The sequence below is a fragment of the Puntigrus tetrazona genome, chromosome 13 (assembly GCF_018831695.1).
Source record: "Puntigrus tetrazona isolate hp1 chromosome 13, ASM1883169v1, whole genome shotgun sequence".
Classification (NCBI taxonomy): domain Eukaryota; kingdom Metazoa; phylum Chordata; class Actinopteri; order Cypriniformes; family Cyprinidae; genus Puntigrus; species Puntigrus tetrazona.
This window is the reverse complement of record NC_056711.1, coordinates 10985674-11004697: the sequence shown is the minus strand read 5'-3', so window position 1 is coordinate 11004697 and position 19024 is coordinate 10985674. Positions and strand designations below refer to the sequence as shown.

Genomic DNA, 19024 nt, shown 5'->3' with positions numbered 1-19024 from the left:
ATACTGAATCGTAGATATGTACCCATTCAACTAGTTTGTTTTACTGGCGCCCCCTCTTGTTAGTTTGCTGTAGGTTGTTGGTAAGTGGCAAAATGCATCACAAACTTGGCAAATAAATCATTTGAGTCAGTGATTTATTGCCCGGCGAAAAATAATGGCATCCATTACTGCTGAATCGTATTTGCTAACACATATTAGTGTGCTGAAATGACTGAATGAAAAGTCCATTACTGAATTTGCATGAACGTGCACTTACATCATGCATGTGAAATTTATGACCGAAAGGCCTACTGTCATATGACTTGAAATTTGCAAATTATAGTTTACCATGCAACAAAGAAGCAACCCCCACAACTATGAATTAAACATGGCACAAAAAGCGGAACATTTAATTGGATCTGAAAGCCAATTCTGAAGCCCTCTTATCTCCACTAATGAATTAGATTTTGTTCACACAGTAATGAAATTATTTCATCTATATTTGATTAAAAACCAGTTGGCATGCAAATACAAAAAAGCTTGAAAATACACTTTGTTTTCAGAGGTTTTTGTTTGGGGGTGAGGAATTTTCACATTCTGAGTACACTAAAATGCATTTGGGGAAGCCTCAAGGAATGCTTAAAAGGAACAATTAAAAGAAAAGCTGTCATTATTTGAATCATATGAATTCAATAATAACAGAATTTATAGTCTTTTTTTTTTAACCCAAATTGAGAAAATCCATGCATACTCAATCATAAAAGCCGCTATTCACAGAGAATTGCATCTTCCTGTGAGTTGCTAAACAAAAAAAAAAAATCAACGAATCAATGAGTTAAAATCAAATAATGGATCAAACGAGCAAACCATTCTTTCGAAACTATTCGTTTTAGCGAATCTACTGATTCAGTTCATAGAGCTCAACTCCCTGACTTTCGACTCACTGAATCAGTTTTCACACACATGCAATATAATATACCTTGATTAAAGACAAGGAATAAAGCACATAATATGAACTAATATTATGGTATTTTGTCAGTTTTGGAGATTAATAAAAGTTACAAACTGTAGACTACAAATGATTTAGGAGCCGAAGTGGTTCACAAAGTGTTTGTACACAAAACGTAGCATGATACAGCCCTGACTGGGTCGAATGAAGATGGCTTAATCCCTGACAGCTGATTGAATCATTTTCAGTCAGTCCTCGGCCTCTGATTAGCCTGGAGATAATCGGCCACAGGTAAGCGACAGACGAGCGGAGGTGCCAGCCTGTGTGATAACAACAGCCTCAGCTCAGATAAGAGAACAGACTGATGCATACGTTAAAGTTCTGGTTTGAGATCGTCCTCCTATAAGCCCATCACCAGGCTTTCCAATCATTATGGGAAGCACAAAACTTGTTCTTGGAACAGACCTTTACAAAATCAGTCCACACAGCGTCCAATCACGCCACCGCTCGGCAATCTGTTCAACAAATTGTGGGCTCTCATCCAGGGAATCGAATTTGTCATTCCGGTTGGACCACCAGAGCCTGCTTCTCAGTCCATCCCAGCCTCCTTTAGTGATCCGAACATCTGCTGGCCCTGCTGAAGCCACGACTCCTCGGTCACTCCCTCTATCCGCATGAAAACAACAGAGACGTGCGATCAGAGGGAGCCAGGAGAGTCCTTTACAGTGCAGATGCTGCCGGTCTGCTGCATGCTGTGATCTCGTTCACACTGTTTTCCTGCACAATCAAGCGGGTGAGATGCACACACTAACACACGAGACACATCTCTTTTCAACAGTGCACCAGGAGAGACTTGAAATGGGAAAATGTTGGTCTGAAGGAAAGCATAAAATAAGGTGATTGAAAGAAATGCACTCAGGCTTTCATTTTAAAACTGTGAGGAAGGGGGAAATGATCTGCTGACCAAAAGCATCAAAGCTGCTACGTAGCAACAGCAGCATATGTATCTACTTGGAGTGAGAGACGTGACGGGGTCTGTGGGGGATTTTGGGGTTGTTTTCTTCATGCCTCATGCTTTTTTTCCTTCGTGTTTGGGAAGAATCGCAGCCTGAGTCGAGCTTGGGATTCAGCACACATGATTAGAATTCTAGCAACCCTACGTGGCCTCTGAAGCGAATCATTTGCCAGGTCCTGAGGGGGGTTAAAGGCAACACATTTTACATATTAGTACCTAGCAACTGACACAATGTAGAGGTAGTGATGCTGGTACAACAGACTGCTGCTTAGAACAGCAGCAACACATAAAACAAGTAGGTAAATGTAATAACACCTTAGCTACATTTCAAGCACACAAACAGATTGTTTTATTATTTTTAAGTGTAATAAAGTAAACACAATCACACATTTTTGAAGAATTGTTATGTAGTCCTAACCACAAAACAGTTCATAGTGACCGCTTCAAAAAAAAAAAAAAAAAAAAAACAGAAATAGCCTAGTGTGGTGGACAGGCTGACATTTTGGTGATTTTTTACAGATAATCTTGCCCTCCCACACAACTCATGTCTAGCCTACGTTCATATGTTCATGTCCAGAATTGAAAAATGACCAGACCAACATGGTCTTATAACTAATTCATGAAGTGGCAAAACTGTATATCATTTAGACTTTGCCCCTATACAAGCATGGTTAGGTTACGAGTTGGGCTTTTGGTCAGATTTAATTTTGGTGGTGTGTTTTTGTTTGACCAAGCACATAGGCCGGATGTGTCACATTTTGCCAATACAAAAGTGAAATTGCATTTACAGTGTTAACGCACCAATTTTGAAAATATGCATGTAATGGACACTTTACTAATCTATGAGGAATTGTACAGGCGTCAGATAGATATGTTTTGAGATGCTTTTTTCGTGGCTCTTTTTTTAGAGCTTGTATATGACGATTGTTCAAATTTTTGTTGTTAAATTAAAAAAAATATGGCTTTGGAATAATAAAAGGATAAAAAATAATGATAAAATGTCATATTTTGGTTAATTTTAAAATAATGACAAAGGAAAGATATATTTAAACACTGCTTTATAAAAGAGAGATGTCTGGTTCACAGCGTAAAGTATTGTTGATAAAATATGTATATCATTTATCAAAGTTAACAGGACGTCATTTCAACGACTTTATAAAAAGTCAGATCAAAGGAGAACAGTGAGTAATTCAATGCTGATATTTCCATCAAACCCACTCCATCTCGTTTCCAGCGCTGTATATGTGAATACAAATCTCGTTTCTCGCTTTAATTTCATAAACCTCAAGTTGTATCAGGAAGATCACTGTCAAAGCATTGTTTGCTTTGACATGAGGTAGTGCGATAATCACCTCTGCCAATCCTCAACAGTGAGAGACCATTACAAGCTAAGCCATGTGTTCAAGCATCAAAACCTGGAACTGACTTTGTATCCCGCTTGAAGAGGTGCCGCTGAATTAAGGATGACATCTCATTGGTCTTTTTGGACAAATACCAACACACAGTTTGACGCACTTCAACAAATATGGACACATTGACATTGACACACTCCTTGGCTAGGGGATGTCCCTGGTCTGTAACGAAGGTACAGCGGCAAAACATTTGTCTCAGTTTCTCTTTCTATCCACAGAAGCCCCTGGAGAAGGGCAGGCACAGCCCCACCATCTGCTAACTGCGTCTGGAAGAGCCAGAATGGCTGCCAGGACCCAGGTGACAGAACTGGCCAGCACAACCTCACAAATCCATGCATGATAAACCTGCAACTGTACCTATTACCTCAAAGTTCCTCCAATTTTATTCAATTCTGTTTAACTGGAGCAAGGAAAATAGTGTTAGAAGACCATGGGATGAGGTCCTAATTGGTACGTAGGATGTCAAATAAATATTAACTGAGACTTGAACAACCTGGATGCAACAGAAAAGCTCTACCCCATGTGTTATGTGTACTCTCGTTTAAAGTTTGACATCTAGCAATGGTTTTTATGGGAATACCAGACAGGAGAGCATTAAAGTCTGAACATTATAAATGAGTCAATTTCCCTAGTCTACTTAAGAGAGAAACAGTTTACCACTTAATGCATAATAGATGATACAGGGCAATTTTGGAGGATGCCAAAAGTGGATCACAAATTCACATATCAGCCACTAAGGGATGGTTTTTAAAGCTGAAGGACACCCCCATCTTCAACTGGCTAGATAAACCAAGCCCCATCCTAATCTAATGCTATAGAGCAAGTTTGAGTCATGAGCAAAACAACTAGGTGAATCACAAAATTAAAAACTTGGATTTAAAGCAAGGCAAAAAGTCAGACAAAAAGAAAGCAAATACAAAACTGTTAACTTAATGGTCTTAATGAGGGAATTAACTACTGCTAATTTAAAGATGCTGATTATTATAATTAATATTATTTTAAATTATTACAAACATTCAGGCCCAAGTCGTTTTTATGTGTAGTGATTTCGGTTGAATCATGTGTTGAAAGCACATATCGATTAACAACAGTGGCTCACAGTAGGTCTGTCTTTAAAGCTTTATAAGATATCTTTCAAAATACATTGCCCTGTGTAAAAAATGTCGGAAATCGTCTAGAATCTGACTGTTGTGTTCGATTAGTTGAGCAAATGTTGCCATGTCGGGCAGATTGGGATCAACCAAAACAATATTTTTTTTAACAAATTTTTAGGTAAATCAAGTCTTATAGTTGTATATGCATATTCAGCAGGACTAGAAGAAAACAAACCATACACACATTTTGAGGTTCAAAAGAGATCTTACACAAAGGTTTTTGTGTACTTTCTACTCAATTAGGAGCATCTCTCCTCTTGCCGCTCTCTATTTTCCCTCTTTATCCTCTTCCCTTTTTCCTGTCTCCTCCTCACCCTCTGTGCACCTCTTTTCACCTCTATTGGCATGGATAAAGCAATCTAATGTAGGACTACTCCTATGAGTTCTCTGGCTTTTGCACCTTTGCAAAATCATTGGGGATGAAAGGGAGCAAGCACAAGAAATTGCAAAGAGAAAGAAGAGCGAAAAACAGTAAAGAGAGAATAAGAGGAAAAGAGAGAAATAGGGGGCGGTGGGGGCCTGGGAGTGCACGTCAGCGCTGCTGAGAAGAACCTCATTTTCCAAGACCATCTGTTACCAGTCCCTGAGCTGAAAGCTCCATTTATGTCATTCTTACCACTGCCATACAAGCAACGTGTCCTCTTCTATTGCTGCATACACCACAACCACGAGTCTTTCATCAGCAACTCACTGTCACTGTAAGAATTAGAAGGCAGATTTATGGCCTAAGCATAACATAATACAATATTTAAGCAATATCACATGAGAAAGATTGCTGTTGTTCTCAATATGACTGAAATTCAGCTGCAGGTAACCACAGCCACACTGAAATTCAGACCTAACCGTTCAATTGAAAGCGCTATGTTGCTTTTGTGCAGAAAGAAGAAAAGTTTGTATAGAGTATCTTACATGCACACAGTTGCCAGTTACTATTTCTCAGTCGCCAACGAACATAACATAGATTCCAAACAAAGCCAGTATATGACTGATGACTGGTTCAATGACTCGCTCATGAAATTACTTGTTTTAATTTTGATTGAAAGATTGCATTTTAAACAAATGAATGCCTCGTCCATAAACTGCACCACTATTAAACTGATCAGATTGTTGTTTTCTCAGAAAGCATTTTTGATAATTCACACGATTTTGGGAAATACAGCCCAGACTGTCTGTGTGTGTGTGTGTGTGTGTGTGTGTGTGTGTGTGTGGAATTCTCAAACAAACAAACAAAAAAGTCTTGATGCTGTTGGACTGAACATCAGTTAATGAAATTCAAGGACTAGAACTAAAAAAAAAACGATATTAAATAAATAAAATCTGTAAAAAGTTGGCATTTTCCAAAAATAACAGCATGATTCATAAATGCATTCTGAGATGGATCAAAAACCGTTTTATTGCTCTGCTCTGTTATCTCTGATTTAAAGCATAAAAGATTCAAAGCAACAGCTGCCAGAACTGTTACTCTGTACGTTTTTACTATAGAAGTCTGAAGTGCGGTGCAGTGAAGGAAACATAAGAAATGGACTGACAGCGAATAGCTGAGGAACAGAGACGAAGCACTGCAGGGGGTTAAGAAGTAGGCACGGAAAATGGAAAAGGCCATGAGTGCTGTGTTCAAAGCACTGCCTGAACACAGTAGTTTACCTGGCTGCCTCTTTCCTATCGATGGGTGCTGGATTGTTTGCACTATACTGTGACTGAGTGAGACTCTCCTTTAATCAATTTGTGGGGAGAGCACGCTGTAACCTTTGCAGTGAGATGCAGGGTGGTCAGGAGATATCGAGCGCAAGGGCGCCCACACACTATACATGTATTGAAAAGATGCCTGGTTAGACTAACCTGGTAACCTAACACTGTATTTCCATAGTTATAAACTTAGAGATGATTACAAATAGAAAAATGCTGTTTATACGTTTTGTTTAATCGTGCATGCTTTTTAATGATAGCAACAGATTGTCATCTGACAAAAAATGCTTTCGTTTCAAAAATACGCCTATGAGAACTAAACACTAATATATCTCACTAAAAAGTGAAAAAACAGTTACTGCAGTTTACACAAAATATTTAGCATCACAACTATTTTCAGCTCTGATAATGTTACTTGAGCAACAAATCAGCATTTTAGAATGATTTCTGAAGGATCATGTGACAATGAAGAAGTAATGTATGCCGAAAATTCAGCTCTGTCAACAGATATGTATTTTAAATATTCAAAAAAGCGGTTATTTTAAATTCTATTGCGATTTAATATATTGCTGTTTTTACGTTTAATTAAATAAAGAAAGCCGTGACAAACTTTTTAAAAAACATTAAAAATCATCAAATTTTGCATAAGTATATATAAGCTTCTCAATATCAACAAAAACCCAGTTTAGCTACAATACACGTGTATCTTCATGGATACTCTTAAACAATAAGTTCTCTCACTAAAAAGTGTCTCTCACTAATAGTTTCTGACTATTGTGCCCTTGAGAAGAGACTCCGTGATGACTTAGTATATGAAGAAAATAACCAAGCAGTCTTTACCTGAATGAATAGGACAATGTGCTAATTAAGCTATCAAAGGTGCAAAGCGATCAGAAAATATTTCTGTGACTGAAAACGCAGTATAAAGTCAAGGAGGCTCCACGTTTTGTTCTTCAGAGCGCGCCGAGACAGACACCAAGGACGCCTCAACTCATTCGACCTACTTATAAGAGTTGGTCAAAGTAAAGTGTGTCATAAGCTCAGTTTCACTGAGAGAGAGAGATAGAGAGAGAGAGAGAAAAACAAGCGAGTTAAATGCAGGCGATAAAGATCTGCTATCACAATGATACTGCAATGGTCACATCTCAGCATATACAATGAGCTTTTCTTCAGGATCAGCCATCGCTGTACCTCTTATTAAATCTGCAGCCTCAAAGACAACCATCAGCATGCATCTTTTGTCATCAAGGACCTTCTGTTCCTATGCAAATCTCTTTAAAAGGTCGTGGTCAATGTGATGACGATGCTAAAATGCAACTTTTCGCTGACCATTTGCTTTGAGCGGTTAAGCAAGTTAAACAGCAGCCCGAGGAAATCAGACTTCCACGGGTGCACGAGAACGACTGCCTTTCACACTTGGCAGCGAGACCATGACAAACTCGGTGTGCGAGCGCGTAAAGAACACAAAGCAAAAAAAAAAAAGGAAACCCCGCTCCGCCGCTATACTGCCACACACAAAGAAACGCAGGAGAACACGGGATACAGCAGAAAACGAGAAATAATTCAATGCGATATTAATTATATATACTTTCAGACGTGACGTTCATTTAGAAAAAGCAAACCGGCAGACGCAAGGCTCGCAGACGAGGAGAAGCAGGAGTGTTTTGACATATTAAATGACTGCAGACAGTGGTGCTCTCCCCGCTCTGCATTCAGCCCACGTTTCCGGAACATTCTGAGCGCGCTCCTGTGGCTCTGCCTGACCCACCGCCAGCCCTCCTCAGATCACATTCAAAGTGATTGTGCTGTTCAATATTTCATTGACATCAGCCTCAAAGATTGTTGCTACAGTGACACCAGAGATAATTATTTTTTACCACAGTCTTTTTTGAGATGTTTTTTACCCCCTCCTCTCTCTGGCTCCAGCCATTCCTGTGGAGAATTGTTCTGCATAAATCAGCTGGTGGAATATTGAATCAGCCTCACCACAGGGAATGTGTTTTTGTGTGTGGTATGTGTGACTGATTATTACGACGAGACGACGCGCAAAAACAGGCAAACAGCGCCGCTACGTGGCAGCTCTTCAAAATTTAAAGAGATCGTACACAAACCCCAAAAAAAAACATGAACATTCTGTCAACATTAAGTCACCTTCACGTATATATTTTCGGTTCAAAATATATTTAGAATATATGCTAAGAATTTTATTTTTACTTTCAACCTACACTGTAAAAAAAAAAACGTATAATGCAAACGTAGCTATAATAATAGTTTGATCTATTCACTAATATTTCTAGAACTCTAATTATAATTTTAGATCAACTATTGATGTATTGTTGTTGAATCTTGCTAAGAGGTTTGAAATCAGTCGGATTCTGATGTAACACAAATTATCTGCCTCGTACAGAAACCGTATGGCTTTCAAAAGCAGCCATAAGCTGTCATATCATTATTGCACTTTGCCAAAGGTAAGGACATCTGGCAGGCAAATAAATGCTATAATGCGATGCAAACCTCTGAGATCCTTGGGGAAAGTACTATTGCTATCCACTGTGATTATGTGCATATTTAATAGCTTTTTACAGACACGTTAACTCTTCGGAAAATGTCGAACAGGTCTTGCACGCATGTTGCATAATATCCATAAAGCTCGATAAACGGCAGCATTCCAACCTAAGATCATCAGTTATATTGGAAGGGGTGAATTTATTCTTAATTCTTATTCCAAGGAATCCTTAAAAGCAACAGCAGTAGGTATTTTTATTTTATCGTTTATCATTTAATCAGCACTGTCAAATGTAATGAGACTAATTAGCGTAAAAAAAAGCTACATAATGCACAATATTCCTAAATATGTATCTAAGCACATGCAGGCTTTAGTACGCGCTTTACAATGCACCTGTGTGTGTTGTCAATAAAATATTCCTTGGAGAAATGCAATGCCCCGAGGAAGGAACACAAAGAGGCATAAAATCCTCAGATTTCCCCCTCCGGTTCGCTGTTTTTATGAATCACAAATCACTAGGCCAACACACAGCTCTCAGCAGACAGGAGCCCTGGGTTACTCTGGTTACATGGGAACCCTGAAGACATCATTTGCACAAGACTGTCAGAGCCTGTCCCCCCCCTCCACATCAGAAGACCCTTAACAGGTCAGTGCCATATTTGCTGCAAATTAATTGCACAAGAACATAAACGCGTGAAAACTGGGGCTATCTACACAGATTTTATTTGAAATTAATTACATCGTAATAAAATACGCACCCCAATTGGTTACTTTAACAGTTCTGCCAGACACAGTTCCCATTAATTATGTAAGAATAGCTCAGGAAAAAAGGTTTGAAATCATCAATGGACCAAAAGAAGGCTACAAATGAAATCTGTAGCATGAGCTGTCCATTTAGTTCAGGTTAACTCCAGAGTGAAGAACAATGCACAGTGCTATATATATATATATATATATATATATATATATATATATATATATATATATGTGTGTGTGTGTGTGTGTGTGTACATACATACACACACATACATACAAAAAGTGTGCCCCCTACGAAAAGAAAAGCTCCCTCCCCTCCCAGTTCTGTATGTTGGGGAGGGGGCCGGCTTCACGTGTTTGCCCGGCCCCACACACTGTCTAAGCGCGCGCTAGCGCCTCATCCCAGGATGTGCACGAGTAAACCGGCTGCCAGTCCGTGCCGGTAACCGGATGCTGCTTCGCGGCACAACTGAAGCAGCAGACACGTCTAGTCCTTCGCGGGGATTGCGTTTAGCGCAACCCGCCAAGTCCTAAGCCCTGACACGCCGAATGAAGCTTCACGAAGAAACTGCAGGTATTCGGTATTGAACTCACCTTTCCGTCATGCTGAGCTGAGCTCGAGAAATTCGAATTCAACCGATATAAGGCGCGAATCTTCATTACGTGTATCGTGACGTCACGTACTGCTTGTATTCGAGAAAACGCGTTTTGCTACGCACGCGAAAATTAATTTTTACTTCGCTGTGTTTTGCTATTTTAATAATTCATTTCATATCAAGCACATGCAGCTCTTTACTTTTTCATCCTCTGAAATGAAACATCATAGGTTCAAAATGTCTCTTTTCGTCATTATCCCAAACAAAAGCTATTGATTTAAAGGCTTTTATACTTAAAGGTCCCATGGCATGAACATTCCACTTTTTAACATTACTATGAGTTAATATTTATCCCCCAGTGGGTATAAATGGCGATAGGTATAAACCGAGCCGTGGGTATCTTCACTTTTGTGAAAATGAAAACTCAGTTGGGCCAATCTGGAATCTTCCCTTTATGTCGTCATACAGGGAAAGGTTGCCTCCCCTTCCTCTGCTTGGCCCGCCCAGAGAATAAAACAGACAAAACCAGACCGGCCAAACCATACTTGCAAGGAAGAACGATATAACAGGCTCTGTGAGGTGAATCAGATCTCACGTGTAGAGTAAAGACAAAAGTAGCCGTGTGTATCTAGTCATGATAGACATGTATACATTTAAATTTTATCAGGAACAACTAATTTACAGCTAGGCTAACGTTACAACTAGTAACTAGTCCAGCTAATCACAACGCATACGATAACACACGATTATATATAAATCGTGAGTTTGTTTTACACACGTGCATTTTTTAAACAGTCGTGAGATGCAATAAAACTGTAGACGCGACAATAACAACAAAAGACAATGCTTTATTGAACCTCTTCTGATAAAAAGTGAGCAAACTCAAGCATTTTTGACGATCAGTTTCAAGGCTCGTGATTTGCTGCTCATTACTAATGTCACACGTTCATGTGCACAAGCTTTATTAAATCAGGACCAAGCCTGAGTGGACAAAAAGTTCACGATCAGCTTCTTGGTACCAGAAAACCCAGACTGGATTGTTTTGGTTTTGTCAACTCAAAACTAATCTTGTAACCCAGAATTTGTTCAGCCATCATGGTACAGGCTCCAGGTGATGCCACAGAAATCAGATGTTGTGCTAACAGGTAGTCCGGTTCTGTTGTTGAAAAGTGCAGAGCAGTGGCTTCCCAGGCCCATAGTTGAGAAACAATACTATAAAGTGTAATAATCCCAACAGGTTTAGATAAACACTTATCAACAAGTTCCCATGCTACTAAACATTAACTAAACACAAACTTTGCATTTCTGATTGAGCACTCAGACATCATGATCCACTTTTTTTAAAGAATTTATTTGATGACAACGTACAAGAACATTTTCAGGCCCGATGGTCTTCCCTGAAGGTCTTACTGTAAGAGGAAAGACAATATTTCAATTAATTTTCTGCATTAACACTCAACTACAAAACTATTATACACAAACTACCCATAGAAAATCCCTAAATATGTAGATCAAGGACAAACTCTCACTTCAAGGGAAAGTATAACTGAGGGAGGGGTTGTTTCTGAATACTCCAGTGGGTTCAGTCAAACTTGCAGACATGCAGTCAAGTGGCTAGTTTACCTCAAATGAGTGAATGCTAACCACACACAGCATGCTACAAATTAGTAGATTTATAACAGTCAAATATGCTAACTGGAACTACTCAAATACACAAGTTCAAACATCTTTTTAATCTGTGTTAGAAACACAGGATCTTTAAAATATCTGCAAGTGAGGTGAGGCATTGGGATTGAACATGCAAAGCACTTCAAGTAAGTGGTAAAAGTGGATCACATCAGCACACCATGCCGATTTCCACTCTACCTTCTCCTGAAACCTCAAGCCTTTCACTTCTGTAAACATCCCAGGGAGGCAAAAGAGGGCAAAAGATTGGACAAAGATGAGAACTTTCAACTAACACTATCAAGTTCTAAAATTGCTCTCTGAAATTTTCATGGTGGGAACGTAAACTAAGCTCCATCACATGAATTTGTAAACCATTTTCAGAGAGCAATTGCAATATAGCTTACTCTACTTCACTACAGTGTGTAGCACTTCACTGTTAGGGAGCAGACTAGTTGCACTACTCGAGTGGGATTAAACAGTTGCCTGTAAGTATTACTTCCAAGCACATACTGGTCAATAGCATTAGCCATCAACATAGCTAAATGTTTGGAGTTAACTTTACAGATCACTTCAGACTCTCCTTCCACAGCAGTTAGTCTACTTGTGAAAGTGGTTACCTTCTATAATCCAGATGTACATTTGATAAGAGGAGGAAAGATGACAAGTTACACATTAAAACCGAAGACATGATGACGAAACAAACATCTATGATGAACAACAGAAATAAGTGCACTGAATCCTAAACAAGAGCTCAAAGCAAAAAGCAAATATTACCTTCTTGCCAGCAGCACCAACAGAGGCTTTCTTAATGCCTCTAACTTTCTTCATTCTGTTCTTGCGTTCCTTGCGCTGCTTCCTAGATGTCTTTTTCTTCTCATAGAGGCCATGCTGAGAGAGAAAAGCCCAAAAAGGTTTATAAATTATTTTTATAAATATTCATTTAATAGCTGTAATTTATTCACGCCACTCAGTTACTCATTTCTTCTCTCTCATATATATATATATATATACACACACACACACACACACACACATATACACAAACACACAAATAAGTTTTAAATTAGTTTAAGCAGTTTTGAACTAAATTAACTTTAAACAGCAAGGTCTTGATAAAATTTAATAAAAAAGCTGTGCTTATTCACAAGGACACAATTTTACATTACAACTGCAGAAATAATATTGCCATCTCAATTTATTAACACTAAGCGTTTTCATTTCTGATTAATAGCGCACGTCACTCTGAAATACAATGCATATTGAAGCCACAGCCTTTCTATTTCAATTAAATTCACCATGCAATCCTACAAGCATCATGAGCAGCTTACCCTTTGCAGCCTGTATTTGGGCTCATTCTTCTTGGCGTAGTCCAAAGAGTCATAGATCATGCCAAACCCTGTTGTTTTGCCACCGCCAAACTGAGTTTTGAAGCCGAAGACAAACACTACATCCGGGGTGGTTTTGTACATTTTTGCAAGCTTCTCCCTGATCTCTGTTTTGGGGACTGTTGCTTTGCCGGGATGCAGGACATCTACAACCTGAAACGATAACGGAAATGTAAGTCAGCAAATGTGTAAAGTGCAAACTAAATTACATTAAACCAGCAAACATAAATTGCCTCACTTACCATTTGCTTCCTTTGAAGCAGCCGGTTTGTCATAAACTTTCTGGTCCTGACGGTGACTGTCTCGTTCTGCAAAGAAACATTTGTTAAAAAAAAACTAAGAAATGAAAACAGTTAATCAGTCGAAACATTTCAGGTTTCATCTATGAGCTGGACATTTCGTATCCTAAACATTTACTTGACAGCCACTTACTGTGCAAAAATAATATTAGTATTTATTAGCGATATTCCAAAGGAATCGTACGCATGTTATATCGATGCAGACAGAAACCCGTGCAGTTAAAGACACTTCCACTTTAGCACGAAACATGGTTAGCACTTTAGCTAACGTTACTTCAGCTTCATGAGACGAATACAAAATACGGGGGTCAACTGAAGCTTTCCAATGTTATATCGCTCCTATTTCAGGTCTAAGGAAAAAACGTATATGGCCGCAATGTAATTTTAATTCTCCTAGACTCTGCTAGAGTAGCACGATGGTATAAAACGAGACACCACCGTCTTAATCTACCGAAGAGTTCGTTTGTATACATTTCATTCTCCAAATGAATGACCATATTAATTGCTACATACATGTAGTGTGCTTTATGGCAACAATGTCAATATAATATCGCTGGATGGAGAAGATTTAATCGGATTTTCATAATTATTTGTCCACAGTCGACTCACCATCTTGGCGTCGGCTCGCTTAGGGACGAGGAAAAGAAAGAAGGACCTGTAGGTGCCCGAGAATATGCCTGAGCGGTGGTATGGTATATTAAGGTACTGCCTGAATGAAAAGCGACGATAAATAAAATTTGTGTTTACAAAATGTTTTCGGAAAGTGTTTAAAACATTTTATTCAAGAGGCAGAATTTGAAAATACCTGAAAGTGAGAATAAAGTCTTTCGAAATAAAAAAAACACAGAAATCAGTACAAATTAATTAATTGTACGTTACGACTGGTTGATTCGAACGAAAGTGTTTTAATTATCCAAATTAAGTCGATGTAAATTCAACGTTATGTTAATGTTTCTAAGTTAATGTTTTAAGTAAGCATACTAATTTAATTTATGTTATGAAATTCCGGCTTTATACAGCTAGGAGTCAGTCGCGCATGTTTTAATGACCTGAGGTTAAAAAATGTATTTAGATTTATCTGAAGCTTTAACTTATGTGAACAGTACTGTTCTATTTTAATCTGTCAATTTTATTTTACAGGATTTAAATCAATGTCACAATATCACACTTATACCCTAACACACAAACACAGTAATGAGACCAGTACAGTGTATCTCAGATTAGTTATTTTATTTGAAAATATAGTTTTTATATATCCTTGCCATTTGCAGAAATGCAGGAATAAAAACAGTTAATGAAAGTATGCAGAAAAGGCTATTACAGTCCACAATAATAAGGAGCATAACTGTTCATTATTGATAAATAAATAAATTCATGCATGCATGCATATATATATATATATATATATATATATATATATATATATATATATATATATATATATATATATATCCTACATATATATATAAAGGGGGTACGCCAATTCAGCTTTGCCTTCACAGGAATAAATTACATTTATAATAATTTAATATTTATTTTAAATTGAATATACTGTATTTTTAGCAAATAAATATGACCTTGGTAAGCATAAAAGACAAAAAAAAAAAGGAATTTTGAACAGTGTATACATATATATTGATACATATTAGATAAATAGATAGATAGAATACATCTTGCATGTATCCTATTGCTCTTAGCAGATCCTCTCCTCCAGAAATGACAGAGATGTTTGCATGTTTGGTCTTCCAGATTGAACTTGATCAACTATATGTATTCTAGGTACGACTGAGATGTCTTCTTCTTGTCTGGCAGACTTACAAAAAAGTACCTTGTCCTTTGTCGCTTTGTCCTTAACATCGACACGTTGACTGGACCGCCTAATGCAAAATGAAAAGGTGGACAAGCAGTTCTTCTGGAAGTTCTCATTCATAAATGCATAAATGATAGGATTGTTGAATGAATTTGAAAATCCTATGGCCTGTGCAACAGCAATAAGCATATTGATTGTGATGTCATCATACGTTTTGTTCAGGTAACCTGAAAACAAGAAAATAAAGCTGAATTTTGAAAGAATATACTAATATATACCTGAGGATATATGACTGGTTTTCTTACTGTATTCAAACAGCATATGAACCGTATGAAAAGGGGCCCAGCAGACAGTAAACAACACAACAATGGTGACCATCATCTTGATGGCCCTTCGCTTCTTTCTGTTCCATAAAGAGGAAGGATTGCAGATTTTAGATATTCAGATAGATAACTCTTATACACTTACCAGTCAAAAGGCAATTGGATTTTTTTAATGTTTCTTATGCATTTATTATGCAAAAAAATAAATATATATTATTTAATGGTTATAGGCCTATATCAGTTTACAATAAAATTATTAAGTAACAAAAATGTCTTGATAATATTAAAAAATATTTCTTGAGCACCAAATCATTAAGTTATTTTAATAATAATATTTTACAATATTATTATTTTCACTGAAGCCATGGTGAGCATACGTTATGTCTTCAAAAAACCTTGCACAATATTAAATGTTATTTTACCAGTATTGTATAGTATAGAGTATTTGTATATTATTAGAGTCAGTCAAATACAGCAGGCACTGAGAAATGTAAAAAAAAAAAAAATCACCTGGATATTTTGCAGACCTCCCTTTTGTTCATGGTATTGAGGACTGAGGAGTCTCCAACTTGTTTGCGAATCCAGAGCTCAATACCAATTCTGGTGTAGAGTAGCAGCATGGCTGCGAGAGGCAGGAGGAAGAGGAACACTAGAATAAAGGTTGCATACTGTTTCCTGTGGGCACTCGAGGTCCAGCGCTCCTGACAGCACACATGATGGAGATCATATAGAAAATCATATTTCACCTGTACACAAAGAAAAAGAGAAGAGTGATTTGAAATAACTAATTAGAATATGGAAAGAATTATCAATACAGCGTATGAATGAGGCCAGTGTTATTATGTGAATAAGCTAAAATATATATATTTTTTACCTTGATTTGACAGCTTCCAAGTCAAATCCTGAAGTATGCTTTTGTAATAGAAATACACCCACAGACTGCATGCTAAGTCATGTTTCAACAAGTTGGATGGGGATGCTTTATATGTTCTGAAAGCTTCAAGTGGAACATTTCAAACAAGAAATATGATTAGTACCTCTAACTGTTGAACAAAGAGCATTGGAGATCCAACCATCATGGCCTCAATCCAGACAACCACTAATAGAAAATAAAAACTCTATTATGCAGATGCTTTATGCAGAGAAATGGAATGCAAATTATGCATGATCTAAAACTTCAAAAATAATTCTAGCCTTCTGTATATACTATATATATATATATATATATATATATATATATATATATGTGTGTGTGTGTGTGTGTGTGTGTGTGTGTGCTGTAACGATTTATCACATTCAAAATAAAAGTTTTTGTTTATATAATATGTGAGTTTATTGTGTATACATGTATTTATATATATATATATATATATATATATATATATATATATATTTGCATAAATATTACATACATGTATATATTTATGTTCATATAATTTCGATTTTAAATAAATATATTTAATATATAAACATAACATATATTTTTTAAATATATACATGCATGTTTGTGTATTTATAAGTGTGTGTATCTAAATATACACAGTTCAAACACATATTATCTAACCAAAACTTTTTATTTTGGATGTGATTAATCATTTGACAGCACTATACGCATTTATATACACACGCACACATATATACATGAAGGACATCGGTTGTCACAAACTACTCACCCAGCATTCTGTATGCTCTTTGTGGAGTGCACTGTCTTTTGATTTTTAGAGGGTGTACAATCCCCTGGTACCTCTCCACAGCGATGCAGGTCATTGTGAGAATGCCAGTCACAATAGCAGTGGTCTGAACAAAGGGAACTGTTTTGCACACCAACACACCTAAAAACGATGAAATGTTATAATTTGAGAGTCTTTTGCTTTGGCAAACCTTAATTACAACTCATCAAAAGTTTTGACTGACAAGTTGAAAGGGAAGCCAACCAGAGCCTACATACATTCGTATTTGTTTATATATACATGAAAAACACTGTTCATAAAAATAAATAAATAAACTGATTGCATATCTGAAATGTCAAAAAAAAAAATTTGTTTCAATAGGCTAATAAATATTTGAAAAATGTCAGGTAAAATGTCAGGTAAGTCAAAGACAGTAGGACATAATCAACACACAGGAAAAAAAATTGAGTTTAAGATAGGTATAAGAAGATATATAGTTAGTCAATTAATTAATTAGCTAATTACCTTTTTGTCTGACTTTATTCAGGTCAAATGAAGCAACTAAGAGAAATTCCCTTTATTCAATAAGGAAAAATATCGACAAATAGCCAATAAATAATAAGAATAATCATAGCCGGAATTATTTGTCGAAATTAAAATTTACTGACAAGACAACACGTAACCAAAGAATATGTTTCTAAGAACTTATCGTATGTTTTTCAACTAGGTTACTACAAACTTTAATAGAATATAAGAAATCCTTACGATATATCTGGCTCGTGAATGTATTATCTTCAGCGAATTTATTAACGAACCTTCAAACTAGTTGTCAACAGAAACCAAAGCTACCTGAAGAACATACCGCAAGCGCACAAAACAAGCTTATCTTCACAAACTTTGTTTTATAATAACATTGCCTTAAGTGACACTCACCCCCGAACCATTCAGAGGAGATGTTTTGCAGCAGAGTGAAAGGGATGCAGAAGAAAGATATCAGGAGGTCGCTGACGGCCAGGGAGCAGATAAAAATGTTTGTGGCGGTCTGGATCCCGCGCTTTCTTAAAACAATACACACGACCAGGCTGTTTCCAACGAGAGCCAGGAGAAAAATCAGCGTGTACACAATAACAAATGCGGTTTTGGCGCTGGCCGGTAACTCGGGGATGTAAACCAACGGCTGAATCTGATACGTCTCAATAAACTCCTGACGAGTAAGATTGTAAAATAGAAGTAGTTGCTCCAGCGCCTCGGGAGTAATCTTCGTATCCCCCATGTATAAAGCTCGTCTTTGAAAACGGGACGAGAGAAATCAAAGTTTTAAAGAGTAGGCTGGTAAGTGTCGAGCGCCGCGTCTCTTCACACCGAATCAGCGGCAGCTCCCTTGATGCGGAGCACTTCGTGCGACATCATCGGCTGTGTCACAAAACCTGCAGGGAGTCGCCTTCCCTAACTCTTTAAAGACACCTAGCACGCTCGAGCATGCTGTCTAGGAGGGGAGCTCACTAAGTTTGGAGACCATTAGAATCCAAAATACGTATTAATATAAAATGGCTGATCAATTGCACAATGACCTTAACAAAATAAAACATGGAATGATTGACAAAGGATAAAAGTGCTGAATACAAATTTTAGAGTTACAACTAATATGTATAATAATAATTATTTATTAGGCTATTATATGTGAAAATACTGATTACATTTGTGTGATATTTACCTTGTGTGAGTCCAAATATGGTCCATATATGATTCTTGAGACATGGGATGAACACTTTCTTTGAATGAATGAATGAGCAGGGTAAGTTTTTATTTGTAAATC

At 37.3% G+C, this 19024-nt stretch overlaps 2 protein-coding genes across 3 annotated transcripts; both read right to left on the bottom strand.

Annotated features, from left to right (window-relative positions):
• Positions 1 to 11385: 11385 nt before the first annotated feature.
• rps24 (ribosomal protein S24) lies at positions 11386 to 14136 on the bottom strand. 2 transcript variants are annotated; one of them, XM_043256223.1, is made up of 6 exons: positions 14015 to 14136; positions 13349 to 13414; positions 13050 to 13259; positions 12496 to 12609; positions 11920 to 11948; positions 11386 to 11462 (listed from the first exon to the last, which is right to left on the bottom strand). In XM_043256223.1, exons 1-5 carry the CDS (start codon positions 14015 to 14017, stop codon positions 11943 to 11945), a joined length of 399 nt encoding a protein of 132 aa, XP_043112158.1. In that variant the 5' UTR covers positions 14018 to 14136; the 3' UTR covers positions 11386 to 11462; positions 11920 to 11942. The 2 variants fall into 2 exon arrangements, with proteins under 2 accessions (XP_043112158.1, XP_043112159.1); XM_043256224.1 differs by lacking the exon at positions 11920 to 11948.
• An 827-nt stretch (positions 14137 to 14963) lies between these two features.
• qrfpra (pyroglutamylated RFamide peptide receptor a) lies at positions 14964 to 18613 on the bottom strand. The gene is made up of 6 exons (XM_043256013.1): positions 18142 to 18613; positions 17212 to 17370; positions 16576 to 16637; positions 16049 to 16284; positions 15521 to 15618; positions 14964 to 15442 (listed from the first exon to the last, which is right to left on the bottom strand). The coding sequence occupies exons 1-6, from the start codon at positions 18479 to 18481 to the stop codon at positions 15099 to 15101; spliced, it is 1239 nt and encodes a 412-aa protein (XP_043111948.1). The 5' UTR covers positions 18482 to 18613; the 3' UTR covers positions 14964 to 15098.
• Positions 18614 to 19024: the final 411 nt, after the last annotated feature.